The 18,120-nt window shown below is 32.7% G+C and overlaps 1 protein-coding gene across 1 annotated transcript in view; it reads right to left on the bottom strand.

The window, feature by feature from the left end:
• The window catches only part of LOC114325637 (serine/threonine-protein phosphatase PP1-beta catalytic subunit), a 38,388-nt gene that overhangs the window by 10,276 nt on the left and 9,992 nt on the right, over window positions 1–18,120 (bottom strand). The window contains exon 2 of the mRNA XM_028273751.2: window positions 4,566–4,928. Coding sequence (XP_028129552.1) covers window positions 4,566–4,928 — 363 coding nt within the window. The remainder of the gene's footprint in view (window positions 1–4,565; window positions 4,929–18,120) is intronic.

Below are 18,120 nucleotides of genomic sequence, written 5' to 3'. Positions count from 1 at the left end.
GTTCTCCTTGTAGTCTCGTATGACTTAGACCAAGGATACCCCAGTTGATCCTAGTTAGTTGTTCCAATTCATCCATTTTTCAGATGATTTGAGAGTTCTGTCATTCAAACCAGCAATGTAAATATGTTGTTTTCGATGTTTAATGAGTTTTTGCATCCCCCAGATTCCAGCCTCCCCTCCTTAGAGGTGTGAGATTGAGCACCCACCTGGGGACCAGATCCTGTCGTTTTAAAACTGATTTTTCGGTGAGTTAGCCATAACTCGTCACGCTGGCAAGACATATTGGTGAGTGTTGAGGGGGATATGGAGAAGGGATTTGAGGTTTGGGGAGAATTATACCGGCGTTTATTTCTGGTTTCCTCGAAGTAGGGGGTGGAGGAAAAACCAGGAGCTTGCGTAAGTAGGCACACTAAATTCCTGGGATAGGTCTACCCTCAATCGGGATCATAGAGGGGTATCTACCCGCTACCTTAGTTACGAAGTATAAATTACTACAATTGATTCCTTTCTTCTTCTTTACGTGCCATTTCCGCGACGAAGGTTGGCAACCATCATTACTATTCTAACTTTTGACACTACAGCCCGAAAGAGTTCAGTTGAGCTGCATCCAAATCATTCTCTGAGATTTCTCAGCCAGGACATTTTTCTCCTAACTATGCTGTGCCATCCTTGAATCTTTCCCTGCATAATTAATTTTAGGAGTTCATATCTGTCACCACATGTTATATGACCCAAGTATTGAAGTTTTCTTATTTTGATGGAATCCTGTATCTCCTTGCTGTTCTGTATTCTTCTTAGTAGGTACTTCCTCATTGGTTATTCTGTCTGTCCAGGAGATTCTCAGCATTCTTCGATATGTCCACATTTCAAATGCTTCCAATCTATTAAGACATTGTTTATTAAGAGTCCATGTCTCCACACCATACAAAAGAACAGAAAATACATAACATTTTAGTACTCGCTTTCAAGATTTAGGCTGAGGCCTCTACTAGGTACATAATATTTGTTTCATATTAATGAATGCACTTGTAGCCTTTTCTATTCTAATGTTGTTCTGAAGCTATTTCCTTGTGGCATTTTTATGATTAATTATTTATATGGGAAATAAGCCACAATTAAAATGAAAAAAATAATTTTATTAACGTTTCGACGCCCAAATCGGGTGCCGTTGTCAAAATACAAAATATTACTAAAATAAACTAAAGTGTTGTTGCTAAGCAAAAAAAAATTTCTAATAATTTATTTAATCTCACTCATTTATATTGGCAATTCAGACATATATTATACATTTTAAAGTAGAAGACTTTAAAATGATATTGCCAATATTTATGAGTTGCGTTCCTGGGACGACTTACTGAAAGATAGTTCATTCGATTACATGAAATTAACCCCAACTCAAGAATATCCGTCATAAAAAATTATAGCATGCGATATGTCTTTAATTTTTATTTATATAATATATTTATATAATAATATATCTTTAATTTCTATTCTAATTCTGATTTATTTGATATAATCGTTTGTTTTACTAATGTTTATCTTTATATATTATACATTTTAAAGTAGAAGACTTTAAAATGATATTGCCAATATTTATGAGTTGCGTTCCTGGGACGACTTACTGAAAGATAGTTCATTCGATTACATGAAATTAACCCCAACTCAAGAATATCCGTCATAAAAAATTATGTTGTTCTGAAGCTATTTTCTTGTGGCATTTTTACAATTTTAACTATTTAGAATGGGAAATAAGCCACAATATTATTAAAAAATGATTTTTATTAACGTTTCGACGCCCAAATCGGGTGCCGTTGTCAAAATACAAAATACTATTAATATAAACAAAAATGTTGTTGCTTAGTAAAAAAATTCTTCTAATAATTTATTTAATTTGACTCATTTATATCGGCAATTCAGATACATATGATATTTTTACAATTTTAACTATTTATACTTTAAAATGTATCATATGTATCTGAATTGCCGATATAAATGAGTCAAATTAAATAAATTATTAGAAGAATTTTTTTACTAAGCAACAACATTTTTGTTTATATTAATAGTATTTTGTATTTTGACAACGGCACCCGATTTGGGCGTCGAAACGTTAATAAAAATCATTTTTTAATAATATTGTGGCTTATTTCCCATTCTAAATAGTTAAAATAATAAAAAATTATAGCATGCGATATGTCTTTAATTTTTATTTATATAATATATTTATATAATAATATATCTTTAATTTCTATTCTAATTCTGATTTATTTGATATAATCATTTGTTTCACTAATGTTTATCCCTAAATAGTTATAATTCTGAACTCGTTCTATCGTCTTATTATTTACGTGTAGATTGATGTTTCTAATATTTTTATTTGATATAACCATGAATTTTGTTTTCTTTATGTTTAGTGATATACCAAATTCTTCACTCGTTGCAACAACCTTATCTAAAATTGTTTGTAGATCTGTAATAGTTTCTGCTATTAGTATTGTGTCATATGCGTATCTAATTTCACATATGGGTAGGCCATTTATTTTTATGCCTGCTACTTCATCTTCTAATGCTTTTTTGACTATTTCTTCTGAGTATGCATTAAACAGCGATGGCGACAAGACACAGCCCTGTCTAACGCCTCTTTTGATTTTTATTTGATTAGTGTTTAAATTATTTATTCTTATGACAGCTTCTTGTTCATAATACAGATTAATTATTATTCTTATATCCCGTGTGTCGATGTTCTTTGTTCTCAGTAGTTTTATTAATGGATTATGCTTCACCATATCGAATGCCTTGTTATAATCTTGGAAGCAGACACAGATGTCCCGGTTTACATCTAAACATCTCTGTATTAGCACATTTACTGCAAATAATGCTTCTCTGGTTCCTTGAGCATTTCTAAATCCGAAATGAGTTTGTCCAATGTCTTGTTCTAACTTTTTGTATATTCTACGATGAATAATCTTTAGAAATACTTTGAGTATGTGGCACATTAGACTGATGGTACGGTGTTCGCAACATTGTCTGGCGTTTCTCTTTTTCAGTATAGCCACGAATGTTGATAGAAGCCATTCTTTAGGTAATATACCTGTTCTGTATATGATATTAAATAATTCGACAATTACATGTATATTGCAGTCGGCTATAAGTTGCAATATTTCTGTCGGTATTTCGTCCGGTCCTACAGCTTCCAAATGTTGTTAAGAGTTCATATAAACTTTTAATAGTAAGCCTAGACTGTATGTAGAACAAAAAGTGATGTTTTTAAACTTCTTCAAAGAGTCATGTGTAATTTCGGCGAAGAGAATAATGTTAAAGACTAAATTTTCTCTCCTATAAACATTTTTTTATAATAAAATTAACATGAAGTAAAACTCCCTAGTGTAGTTGGTATATTTAATAAAAATTCTAAAAATTTTTTAAAAATCCAAACGGATTACGTTTAAAACGTTTTCGGACTTATCAGTCCATCATCAGTGAACCTAAAAGTAAGTAATCTCACTTAGTAAAATTGAAAAAGGGTGAAATTTTGAATGTTAAAAAATTGAAAAGTGTGGTTACGATTACTTACTCTCTGTCCTTGCTAAATAGTCACAATGCCAAACACTGGTCAAGATGTATATTCTAACTACATGGTGAAATTTGTTAAATAATTTGGTTTACATTGGATGCCAACAGATTAGTACTGGGTACATGATGCTCTAGTCCATTAATTAAGAGATTTTTTTATTATGAATAGGTCTACATTGAACTACGTTTAGTCTGTCAATGATTTAGAAGGAAGTTGAAATACTTCAAATGTCAGTGACATTGACATCCAGGAAAGGGAATCTTTAAGGTATTAACCAAGGTCAAGATCCAATGTGGTTACGGAAATTTAAGTTTAAAACTGTGTTGGAATTTTAAACTTAAATTTCCGTAACCACATTGGATCTTGACCTTGGTTAATACCTTACAAATTCCCTTTCCTGGATGTCAATGTCACTGACATTTGAAGTATTTCAACTTCCTTCTAAATCATTGACAGACTAAACGTAGTTCAATGTAGACCTATTCATAATAAAAAAATCTCTTAATTAATGGACTAGAGCATCATGTACCTAGTACTAATCCGTTGGCATCCAATGTAAGCCAAATTATTTAACAAATTTCACCATGTAGTTAGAATATACATCTTGACCAGTGTTTGGCATTGTGGCTATTTAGCAAGGACAGAGAGTAAGTAATCGTAACCACACTTTTCAATTTTTTAACATTCAAAATTTCACCCTTTTTCAATTTTACTAAGTGAGATTACTTACTTTTAGGTTCACTGATGATGGACTGATAAGTCCGAAAACGTTTTGAACGTAATCCGTTTGGATTTTTAAAAAATTTTTAGAATTTTTATTAAATATACCAACTACACTAGGGAGTTTTACTTCATGTTAATTTTATTTAACTAGATGGTATACAGCCAACCTTCGGGTATTATCGCGTTCTATTTTTTTATAAGTTGTCAGACATTACATCAATTCTGGTAAGATTGCTTTTTGTTAGATAAAAATTACAAATAAATTACTTACATTCGTCATAGAACCCATAAATCCTGTTGATGGAGGCGCATTCGTGGTTACCTCTGAGCAGGAAAAAATTCTCTGGATACTTAATCTTGTACGCTAACAGTAGACATATCGTCTCCAAGGACTGCTTGCCGCGATCGACGTAGTCTCCGAGAAACAGATAGTTGGCTTCAGGGGGGAAACCCCCGTACTCGAAGAGACGCAGCAGGTCGGTGTATTGACCGTGGATGTCGCCGCAGATCTTGAGCGGCGCCTCGAGCTCCAGCAGGATCGGCTGCTGCAGGAAGATCTCGCGGGATTTGAGGCAGAGACCGCGCACTTCGGACTCGGTCATCTGGACCGATTTGCCCGGTCTCATCCCTCTTACTAAAAAAGACTATATGTTAGATTACAGCTAGACAAGATGTTCTAAGCATCGAATTTAATATTTCCGGCGGCGTTTACATTGCACAGGGATCGTGTAATAGCATCTACAGAGCCAAACTACAGAGCTATGAAAAAAAAATTAAAGGCACTCGTGGGAGTGCCGACAGAAGTGAAAACTTCTTATAGTATATAAATTACGAGCTCAATGCTTTTACGCCATCCTAAAAGAAGTGCTATATCATATACGATATACGCGATGCGTATGCCCTATGCTATTTATGTATACATACACATAATTTATATATGTACAAAACTTATTTCAGCGAAGTGATGACGGTCGCAAATTCAATACTTTTTCCCCATCCAAGAAGTGCACAACGTCCCTAAAGAAATTTTCAATTCAAAAATTTATTTCGTCGAAGCGATAACGGTCGCTAATTTACTACGTTTTCCCCATCCAAAAAGTGCACAACGTCCCTCAAGAAGTTTTCACTTCAAATATTTATTTCGTCGAAGCGATGATGGTCGCAAATTAATACTTTTTTACATCGAAAAAGTGCACAACGTCCCTAAATAAGTTTCACTTCAAATATTTATTTCGTCGAAGCGATTACGGCTCTAATTCAATACTTTTCTTCCATACAAAAAGTGCACAACGTCCCTCAAGAAGTTTCCACTTCAAAAATTGATTTCATCGAAGCGATGACGGTCGCTAATTTAATACTTTTTTACATCGAAAAAGTGCACAACGTCCCTAAATAAGTTTCAATTCAAATATTTATTTCGTCGAAGCGATGACGGTCGATAATTTAATAATTTTTCCCCATCCAAAAAGTGGACAACGTCCCTAAAGAAGTTTTCATTTCAAAAATGTATTTCGTCGAAGTGATGACGGTCGCTAATTTAATAATTTTTCCTCATCCAAAAAGTGCACAACGTCCCTAAAGAAGTTTTCACTTTAAAAATGTATTTCGTCGAAGTGATGACGGTCGCTAATTTAATCATTTTTCCCCATCCAAAAAGTGCGCAACGTCCCTCAAGCAGTTTTCACTTCAAAAATTTATTTCGTCGAAGCGATGAAGGTTCACTAATATAATATTTTCCCCATCCAAAAAGTGCACAACGTCCCTCAAGAAGTTTCCACTTCAAAAATTGATTTCATCGAAGCGATGACGGCCGCTAATTTAATACTTTTTTACATCGAAAAAGTGCACAACGTCCCTAAATAAGTTTCACTTTCAAATATTTCGTCGAAGCCATGACGGTCCCTAATTCAATAATTTTCCCCCATCCAAAAATTGCACAACGTTCCTAAAGAAGTTTTCACTTCAAAAATGTATTTCATCGAAGTGATGACGGTTGATAATTTAATAATTTTCCCCCATCCAAAAAGTGCAAAAGTTCCCTAAAGAAGTTTTCACTTCAAAAATGTATTTCGTCGAAGCGATAAAGGTCGCTTATTTATATTTTTCCCCATCCAAAAAGTGCACAACGTCCCTCAAGAAGTTTCCACTTCAAAAATTGATTTCATCGAAGCGATGACGGTCGCTAATTTAATGCTTTTTTCCATCGAAAAAGTGCACTACGTCCCTAAAGAAGTTTCACTTCAAATATTTATTTCGTCGAAGCGATGACGGTCCATAATTCAATACTTTTCCCCAATCCAAAAAGTGCACAACGTCCCTTTAGAAGTTTTCACTACACGAATTTATTTCATCGAAGCGATGACGGTCGGGATGACTGTCGATAATTTAATACTTTTTTCCATCCAAAAAGAGCACAACGTCCCTAAAAAAGTTTTTACTTCAAATGTTTATTTCGTCGAAGCGATGACGGTTGCTTATTTATTACTTTCTCCCCATCCAAATTTAATAATTTTTCCCCATCCAAAAAGTGCACAACGTCCCTAAAGAAGTTTTCACTTCAAAAATTTATTTCGCCGAAGCGATGACGGTCGCTAATTCAATACTTTTTCCCTGTCTAAAAAGTGCACAATGTTCCCAAAAGAAGTTTTTACTTTAAAAATTTATCTTTCCGAAGCGATGACGGTCGCGATGACGTTCGATAATTCAATACTTTTTCCCTATCTAAAAAGTGCACAACGTCGCTAAAGAAATTTTCACTTCAAAAATTTATTTCGTCGAAACGATGACGGTCGCTAATTTAATCATTTTTCCCCATCCAAAAAGTGCACAACGACCCTCAAGAAGTTTCCACTTCAAAAAATTATTTCTTCGAAGCGATGACGGTCGCAATGACGGTCGCCAATTTAATACTTTTTCCCATCCAAAAAGTGCACAACTTCCCTAAAGAAGTTTTCACTTCAATACATATACGTACAAAATTTATTTCGCCGAAGAGATGACGGTCGCGAAATAAATCCTTTTTCCCTATCGAAAAATAGGTTTTACATTTATTTTAAATTTTTATACTTCTATACAATTTATGTATAGATACACATAATGTAGATACGTACAAAATTTATTTCGTCGATGAGATGACGGTCGCCAATTTAATACTTTTTCCCATCCAAAAAGTGCACAACTTCCCTAAAGAAGTTTTCACTTCAATACATATACGTACAAAATTTATTTCGCCGAAGAGATGACGGTCGCGAAATAAATCCTTTTTCCCTATCGAAAAATAGGTTTTACATTTATTTTAAATTTTTATACTTCTATACAATTTATGTATAGATACACATAATGTAGATACGTACAAAATTTATTTCGTCGATGAGATGACGGTCGCCAATTTAATACTTTTTCCCATCCAAAAAGTGCACAACTTCCCTAAAGAAGTTTTCACTTCAATACATATACGTACAAAATTTATTTCGCCGAAGAGATGACGGTCGCGAAATAAATCCTTTTTCCCTATCGAAAAATAGGTTTTACATTTATTTTAAATTTTTATACTTCTATACAATTTATGTATAGATACACATAATGTAGATACGTACAAAATTTATTTCGTCGATGAGATGACGGTCGCCAATTTAATACTTTTTCCCATCCAAAAAGTGCACAACTTCCCTAAAGAAGTTTTCACTTCAATACATATACGTACAAAATTTATTTCGCCGAAGAGATGACGGTCGCGAAATAAATCCTTTTTCCCTATCGAAAAATAGGTTTTACATTGATTTTAAATTTTTATACTTCTATACAATTTATGTATAGATACACATAATGTAGATACGTACAAAATTTATTTCGTCGATGAGATGACGGTCGCTATGACGGTCGCCAATTTAATACTTTTTCCCATCCAAAAAGTGCACAACTTCCCTAAAGAAGTTTTCACTTCAATACATATACGTACAAAATTTATTTCGCCGAAGAGATGACGGTCGCGAAATAAATCCTTTTTCCCTATCGAAAAATAGGTTTTACATTTATTTTAAATTTTTATACTTCTATACAATTTATGTATAGATACACATAATGTAGATACGTACAAAATTTATTTCGTCGATGAGATGACGGTCACTATGACGGTCGCGAAATAAATCTTTTTTCCCCATCCTAAAATGAGTTTACATTTATTTTAAATTTAAATACTTCTATACAATTTATATATTCATACAAATAATATATAGCATAAGCGATGACGGTCGCGATGACGGTCGCAATGACGGTCGCGAATTCAATGCTTTTTCTCCTATCCAAAAATCGCACAAGGTCCCTAAAGAAGTTTTCACTTCAAAAAAATCGGAATTTGAGCAAGCTTTGCAATACATATTTTTTTCTTTTGGATGGTGGTCCACTCCCACGATATAAATAAGCAGGTTCCCGTGGTAAACTTTGGTTAAAACTTTTTACTGTAATGTAGCATCATATTCTTTCGATTAAAACAAAATTCAGCTTCTGAGTAGAAAATAATCAACGTGTTTCGAACGGTACAGTTCAGACGTTCGTTAAAGGGGGTATGGTTTGAAATATTTATTTTTTTTATTATTTCAAATAAAAGTGCATACTTTCAAGAATACTCTCTGAAAATTTCAAAATAATCTGAGTAAAATTACCATAAATACAGGGTGTTGAATATCCCTACCTTCGACTCGCGTTGCAGCGGCTTCGCGCCAGCACGCTTGAGCGTAGTGAGAAACGTTAAACAACTGTTCGCCTTCTCTTTTGTAGATTACTCCTCGATTCAAAAAACATACCAATGTGCATCACTTTACGATTTGGCAGACAAATAAGAAGATGAAGATGCAGTTGTCAAAACTTTAAAGGATTTTTCTCAAAACTGCTTTTTCAAATGCGGTGGACATTGTAACTGAAAAACTACTCGGCCGATCTACCTGATATTTTGCACAGATTTTCTTGAGGCATTTCATGAGGTAACAACGTCGAGATATTTTTCTTTTTTTTTTTTTATTTCTGAGTGATACCAAAAATTAAAAAATCATTAAAAATAAAAAACTCGACTAAGTATTTTCTATGGGAAATAAGCCACAATTTTACTAAAAAATGAATTTTTTAACATTAATTTTTTATGTAAGACCAAATACTTACGATGTCGGGATAGTATCACGAGGTTTTTTACTGGTTTTCCCTCGTGATTTACTATGGAATCTCTAACGCGAGAATTTTACTGTCATCGTTGCATTTGGTTGTCTTTTTAAAGACAGATCACATGCTATGATTTTTTTTGCGACGGATATTCTTGAGTTGGGATTGATTTCATGTAATCGAATGAACTATCTTTTGGTAAAGTCGTCCCAGGAACGCAACTCATAAATATTGGCGATATCATTTTAAACTCTTCTACTTTAAAATGTATAATATACGTCTGAATTGCCAATATAAATGAGTCAGATTAAATAAATTATTAGAAGAATTTTTTTACTTAGCAACAACATTTTTTTTATTTTAATAGTATTTTGTATTTTTACAACGAAACCCGATTTGGGCTTCGAAACGTTAATAAATTCATTTTTTAGTAAAATTGTGGCTTATTTCCCATAGAAAATACTTGATTATAAAAATGCCACAAGGAAATAGCTTCAGAACAACATTAAAAAACTCGACGTTGTGACCTCGTGAAACTCATAAGCTAATTAAATCTTTTTGAATTTTTTGTTTCGTATGATCTAGTGACGAGTTCTGATGTCCACCGCAAAATCCATTTTTTGTGAGCTGCCTGTCAAAATTTGTCACCAATGGCTTACTTTTCAATATTTTGGATTGAATTTTTTTCTAAATATTCTTTGAATTGTACTTAATATGTTTATTTAATTTAAAAATAAAATAATTGTGCCATAGCTTCGAAAAAAATTCACAAAAATGTGCTTGATATGTTGATTTCAAACCATACCCCCCTTAAGTCTACATATACAGATGAGTCCCTGAATATTTACCCGTGCGTCATCATTTAAAGCATACGAAATAAGTCGATGATAACTCGGAAATTGAAATTTACTAAACGCAACAGCAAGTCACTAACTGCCACTTGCTGTTGCGTTTAGTAAATTTCAATTTCCGAGTTATCAACGACTTATTTCGTATGCTTTAAATGATGAAGCACGGGTAAAGATTCAGGGATTCAACTATGCGAAACGCAACGGGACATAAATTTGTCCATGGATTTTTTAAACTGACTTTTAAAATGAATATAAAATCAAAATCCGCAGTTTTAAACTACTCGTGTTAAGGAGACTTTTCCTTTCTAAATTTTTAAATGCTTTAAAGAAAAAACTATTATATTTAGTTATAGTATGATACAATTGATCCAAAAAATGGCATAACCCAGACATCCAAAGTGAAAGTTATCCTCCAACACCAAATTTTTCTATATGATCGCTCAACATTTTGAGCGTCGGGTTTGGGGGGAGAGGGGGGAGAAATCAGTAAATTCGTAGTTTTTTACGTTTTTCGTCAATATTTCTAAAACTATGCGGTTTACCATAAACAACCTTCTATACAAAAATGTTCTACATTAAATTTGAAATAAAAAATGTTGTATGCATAATCCTTCTAAAATGAACGGTTTCAAAGTTACGGAGGTAGTATAGTATAATTGGTCCAAAAAAAGGCCTAACCCAGACATCCAAAGTAAAAGTTTTTCTCCAACGCTAAATTGTTCTATATCGTCCACATATTGTTCAGTAAAAGGTTACACCATTTTGAGCGTCCGGTTTGGGGGGGGGGGGAGAAGTTGGTAAATTAGTAGTTTTTATAAGTTTTTCATCAATATTTCTAAAACTATGCTTTAACGTAAACAATGTTCTATACAAAAATGTTCTACATAAAATTTAAAACAAAAAAAGTTTATACATAATTGTTATAAAATCAACGGTTCGAGAGTTACGAAGGGTGAAAATTGGAGGTTTTCGATACTTTTTATATTTTTTGGGCTATTGATGATGATTTTGGGTGGTGAGGTTGACGTTTCTTCAAGGGCTTATCAATAACATACCATCGGCCAATGAAATAGTAAATTTTATTTACAAAACACAATCCTGTTAAAGAAAATTTCTTTTAAAAATTGAAAAATTGCGAAATTGGCCATTTTTAACCCTCAAAAACTATGTGAAAAACTGAAAACTTTGTTGCCAAGGTAGGTAGATATTCTTTAAACATCGATTGATGAAAACCCGAAGAGTTTTTTACAATACAATATTCAAAACTCATTTGTTTTTTAATTGCTAATCAAGCGTGCGCGACACTATTTTCCACCGTTGCATGTGTATGCAGTATGGTGCAAATGAAAGGAATAAATTCGTTATTTCGTAAACCGGCGACTTTAAGAAAAAATCCCAAAACAGGTCGGTTTTTATTTTTAAGTTATGATATTGTGGCATATATAGTATACTAGTGACGTCATCCATCTGGGCGTGATGACGTAATCGATGATTTTTTTAAATGAGAATACGGGTCGTGTGTTGGCTCATTTGAAAGATTCTTCAATTCTATATTCAGTAATATAAACATGTACATAATTATTTATACAGGGTGTCCAAAAAATTTTTATTAAATTAAATCATTTGGCAAATTGACAAAAAAATTAAATTATTGGACACCCTGTATAAATAATTATGTAAATGTTCATATTACTGAATTGAGAATTGAAGAACCTTTCAAATTAGCTAGCACACGACCCCTATTCTCATTTAAAAAAATCATCGATTACGTCATCACGCCCAGATGGATGACGTCACTAGTATACCATATATGTCACAATATCACAACTTAAAAATAAAAATCGACCTGTTTCGGGATTTTTTCTCAGTCGCCGGTTTACGAAATAACGAATTTATTCCTTTCATTTGCACCATACTGCATACACATGCAACGGTGGAAAATAGTGTCGCGCACGCTTGATTAGCAATAGGGATGTTCACAAAAAATTAAAAAGTCATTTCAAACATGTAAAACGATTAAGAAACACCCTAGGAATAATTGTCAAAAATTTCAACAAAATTGAAAAAGCCTTTCTATAAAAAATCTTTATTAGAAATCTAGCATTATTTTAAATTTCAAGAACGCTTCTCTATTGGCCTGACGTCACTAGTTGCATACCCCAAGCGCGCGCCATTCTCATAGTGTTACTGTTTACCTGTTTGACCTTTCAGGTCATTTTATTTTGTTCTCTTCTTGTTTTATCAGGGTTAAAGAGGAGTTTTATAGTGAATTTGTTTAGTTTAAAGTGGATAGACTGTTTGTAAGGACATATTTTGGGTTTTACAAAAATAAACACATAAAATGGAAGAAGGTTTTCAGAAAGCCGATTCGTATAAACTACCGACTGTAGTGTAGATGTAACAATGGCACCTCTTTATACTGTGACAATGGTGTATGATTTATTGGCATCTTGTAAAAAAATAAATCTACCACAGCTTTACTGAGTGTATATTCCATATAATTTTCCATGTCTTTAAGCTAAAAAAATAAATGCTTAATACTCCACAAAAAAAAAATAGAGAAAGTTGTATGCATGCATTGTACGCATGCATATTGTATACATACATTGGCTGGTTATTACTTTACCTTGGTTAGGTGTATTAAAAATATTTTTATTCTTCTTCATGTGCCTTGTCCGTTGTGGACGTTGGCTATCATCATGGCAATTTTAATTTCATTTGAGGCGTTTCTGAATAACTCGATCGATTTTTATCTAAATCATTGGCGTAAGTTTTTAAGTCATGAGTGTCTTTTTTTGCGGGTCCGCGTTTGCTCTCTATTTTACTTTGCGTTATCAGTTGGAGTATACGATATTTATCATGCCTCATGATATGACCGAAATATTTAAGATTTCGTTTCTTAATTGTAAAAGAGATTTCTTTTTGTTTTCCCATTCGACGCAATACCTGTACGTTGGTGTGGGTCGCCCAGGATATTTTGAGGATACGTGGGTACACCCACATCTCGAATGCCTCTAGCTTTTTCATTAATGTTTCCATTATTGTCCAGGCCTCTGCGCCATATAGCAAGACCGGAAATAATAACATTTTAGCAGCCGCATTTTTAGTGGGAGAGATATTATGTCGCAATGGGTGAAAATATTTCTCATGCATGTTGTTAAATGTCCTTTTCAACTCTAGATCTTATTTCGGTTGTTTCGTATTTCGAGTTGACAACTGTTCCAAGGTAAAAAATATTTGTGAACTTGGGTATTATACATTTTCATTTCAACCAATATTTTCACTAAATTATTAATGATTTTAATATAATATAAAGTCATACCTACATCCACATGTAGTTATTTCGAGGTTTACTTTTACTGTATGTATTATTAGAATCCCGTTTTTAGGAATATCCCAGTTTAAGGAATACAAATTTGAGGTCCCGAAACTTTTTTATTTACTCTTTAAGGGGGTAGGTGCAAAATCTTGGTCCAATGCTATTTAAATTCATTCATTTTTTTCGAATCCTGAGAAAACTAATAAGTATTTTTGAAAAATGTAAATGCAGAAAGAACAATTACATTATTACCAAGGGCCGAAAGTCTCTGGAAAACTTCTATAATGTTTATTTTATTAAGTTAGTTCTTTAAGTTAGTTATTTTAAGTTCTAGCTGCAACAAACCATTTCTTTTTCTGTTTTAAATTGGCTGGAACGGTAATAAAAATCTTGTCAGAACTGTTTTTTTATGTATTTACACACCCAGGAACAAAACACCACTTATTTGGCTTTATTTTTAATCATTAAATACGTAAAAAACTGCGCACATTCAAATACACTGAGTAAATAAGTATACAAAACTAGTCGTCGATCAAAGACGTTACGACTGCTGACGTCACAGACCATAGCCTCGCTGCAGGGTACCGTTTTTCTAGCCTCCAAGAAAATCAACATTATGAACTCATTTATCTTAAAAAATATACATTTTTAAACAGTTTTATGATTGTTACGTTTTTATATACCTTGTAATCTATTGAATTTAACTATATTTAAAAATTAGTGAACATCCCTATTAAAAAATAAAGGAGTTTTGAATATTGTATTGCAAAAAACTCTTCGTGATTTCATCAATCGATGTTTAAAGAATATCTACCTACCTTGGCAACATTCATATTTTTAGTTTTTCACATAGTTTTTGAGGGTTAAAAATAGCCGATTTCGCAATTTTTCAATTTTTAATCGCTTATATGTCAAAAACTGTGAACTTTAGAGAAAAGTCACTAAAGATCTTTTCTGTTTGTAATGATCCAAAAAACCTAAAAAAAATTTGTTTCATGCAAAAAAAATAATTTTAGGAAAAAAACAAAAAAAAAAAACGTTTAAAAAATTTTTGACCAACTTTTGGTCCTGGCAACATGCAAATTTGTTAAAAAGGGTCCTTTTGAGTAAGATTGTGCAAAAAATCCGAATTAGAATATTTTCCTAGCGGATGCGCAGTGGCTTTCTGGACTATACGCTAAAGCATAGTTTTAGAAATATTGACGAAAAACGTAAAAAAAAACTACTAATTTACCGACTTCTCCCTCATCTCCCCCCAAACCGGACGCTCAAATCGTGTAACTTTTTACTGAACAATATGTGGACCATGTAGAACAATTTGGTGTTGGAGGAAAACTTTTACTTTGGATATCTGGGTTAGTCCTTTTTTGGACTTTTTTGGAATTACCGATGTAATTTCCGAATTGCTACACTGAAATGGAACTGGGCCGGAGTGGTGAAAGGTGGACGAAGAGATTACTTGAGTGGAGGCGGAGATTAGACAAAAGAAGTAGAGGAAGACACCCTACTCGTTGAACTGACAATCTCAAGAAAATGTCAAGAAATGGGATGCAAAGTGCTCAAAATAGAGCGCAATGGACAAAAATGATGTCAAAATGAACACTATGTCCAGCAGTGGACGCAAAGGGCTGGTTGATGATGATGATGATTATTGCCTTCTTGTAACATTTTTGTAATTCCTACTGCATTCAATTCGTGAGCCAGCACAAATTAAATTTTTTATATTTTTATGGCTCTTATACGTGATTTCATAAATTATTCGAAAAAACGTCTGTTTTGGGGGTAAATTTACCCCTGTAAAAAGGTGAGGTGGTTTCTTTTAACTTCTTAGAGGTTTATTTAGTTTTTTAGAGTTTAAAGCAGAAAAAAAAATTGGTTTACAGAGATTGGTGTAGGAAATTTTGTGTAGAAAAACGTCTCCCAGTTTTGAAAAATGTGATTTCGAAAAAAAAAAACGCGTTTAAAGGATTTTTACTGTAATTTTATCGAAGAAAATGGCCACATTTATTTTTTTTTTTTTTTCATCTAATCAGCGATTTCTGGTACATATTGGGTGCCCTCACTGTCCAGTAATGGTCGGTCAAACCTTCTTTTTCTTAATTCTGCCCTATTTTGATGTCTCACTGCTCCTATAGCATGCAATATATCACGAATCAACTGTCAAATTGCAGCTACACAGGTCAGGCGTCGCCCGCGTTGTTGTATACAAACGAGTTTTAGCTCAGGTAGGTAGCTGTATAAATACAGCTATAACTTCGTTGCTGTTTCGAATTTCTACTTAAAATTTTATGACAGTATTTCTATGATTTAAGAAATGTTTTTACGTAAAAAGTAAAAGTTCCCTTAAAACGACACTGCTACAAATTTTACCATGATTATCTTAATTTCCTACATTATAAAAATCGTTCATTAGAATATTCCATCACTCGATTTGAATTTTACCTAATCCCTATTATTTATTTGTAATAATCCTATTGTGTAAATAACAAAATCAAACTACACAACCTTGTTAGCTTGAAAAATATAATCAATCACTTATTACTTTAATCTATTACGATAACAACAATCATCGATGACATCATTTCTATAGATTATAGATAACAGTTAATGATGCAGAAAGGTACGCTAAAGCGATATAAAATTTATCTAGGTACTTTGTTTATCTACAAAAAAAAACTAACAACACTAAAATGCAAACAAATTCTCAAAGTATTGTGGTCAATTTATCATTTGTTGGGAGCAAAAGCTTGTAAATGTGCTACTCTAAATAAAATTCTAGATAATTGAAGTGTGTAATATCTTTGCAGAAAGTTTTCACATCTATACATCAATATTTACTTCGCATTATACTTTCCGGCTACTTATGTACTATGCCAGAGTTTACAGAGGGGCTGAATGTAAAACGGACCATTATCTTGTAAAAGTACAAACCTTTTTCCCTATTCGACACACTCTGAGAATCTACTAGATCCAAATTATCGAGAAATTTGTGAGAAAATGTACAAACGGTACAATATAAAAAACAGATGAATCAACAGAATTCCACAGAATGAGATTAAACTTAGGCCATCGGTATAAATTCGCAAATATTTTACAGCTATCCCAACTTTATCTGTCTTTACACGGCAAATTACGTGTAGTAAAATTCACACTGGTATGGATATGTAACCATTACTAGAATGTCATTCTACTTGACAATCATCATTAACTTAAGAGATTAAGAGATGGCTTTTGAATGTTCTTGGATAACTGTTATTTGTATAATTGCAAATATTAATTCAGTTAATAAATGTGATTATTTCATTCATAGGAGATTCTGACCAATAGAAAGCTACACAAATAAAAATTAAATTGATTATTTAGTTCATAGGAGATTCTGACCAATAGAAAGCTACAAAAATCTGAATTAAATCGATAATTTTTGATAATCTCCCGTCGTTAAGTATATTACATCAGATGCCCTTCGTTGCTACGAAAAAATACATTCAGTGACATTAATGACAATTAATGTTTTAAAAATTATAAAAGTGATGACTTTCAATCGTCAAATATTTATAAAAACTGTGTGTTTAATGGTACTTACATAAATAAATTACAATAAAATTTTGGTTTTGAACAGTTTTATTCATGAAATAATCGCAACAAATTGCACTCGACCTCTGAAATTAATATAGAATTTTTGCTCTCGTGACACTTTGACATAATTTCACTCGCCTTCGGCTCGTGAAATTAAAACTGTCAAAGTGTCACTCGGGAAAAATTCAATAATTTCAGAGCTCTTGTGCAATTACTACTGAGAATTATCTACTGTAGAAAATTACCGATAGAATTTTTTTAAGTAGATTGTTTCTGTTTAATGGCAACCAGTTTCCTAGTTTTGACAACTGTCACATTTAAGAAAATATCGACGATATACGTATTAAAAAATAATCTTACGAATATCACACGACAGTAAGAATAAATAAGAAAATAATGCTTCATTTTTACTCAAATTTGTTGTCATTGGGCAATAGCCACTCGAGCCCTGCGGGCTCTCGTGTCTATTGCCAGACAACCAATTGTGGAAAAACTGTCGCATTATTTTCAATTTATTCTCACTCTCTTGTGATATACCCGATAATTTTTGGTAATATCCCATCGTCAAGTATATTACGTCAGATGCCCTTCGTTGCTACGAAAAAATACATTCAGTGACATTAATGACAATTAATGTTTTAAAAATTATAAAAGTGATGACTTTCAACCGTCAAATATTTATAACAACTGTGTGTTAAATGTACTAATTTGTACTTACATAAATAAATTACAATAAAATTTTGGTTTTGAACAGTTTTATTCATGAAATAATCGCAACAAATTGCACTCGATCTCTAAAATTATTATCGAATTTTTGCCCTCGTGACACATTGACATAAATTAAAACTGTCAAAGTGTCACTCGGGAAAAATTCGATAATTTTAGAGCTCTTGTGCAGTTACTACTGATTATTTCATTCATAGGAGATT

This window comes from Diabrotica virgifera, chromosome 8, assembly GCF_917563875.1.
Source record: "Diabrotica virgifera virgifera chromosome 8, PGI_DIABVI_V3a".
Lineage (NCBI taxonomy): Eukaryota > Metazoa > Arthropoda > Insecta > Coleoptera > Chrysomelidae > Diabrotica > Diabrotica virgifera.
This window is presented reverse-complemented; position numbering and strand designations above follow the sequence as displayed.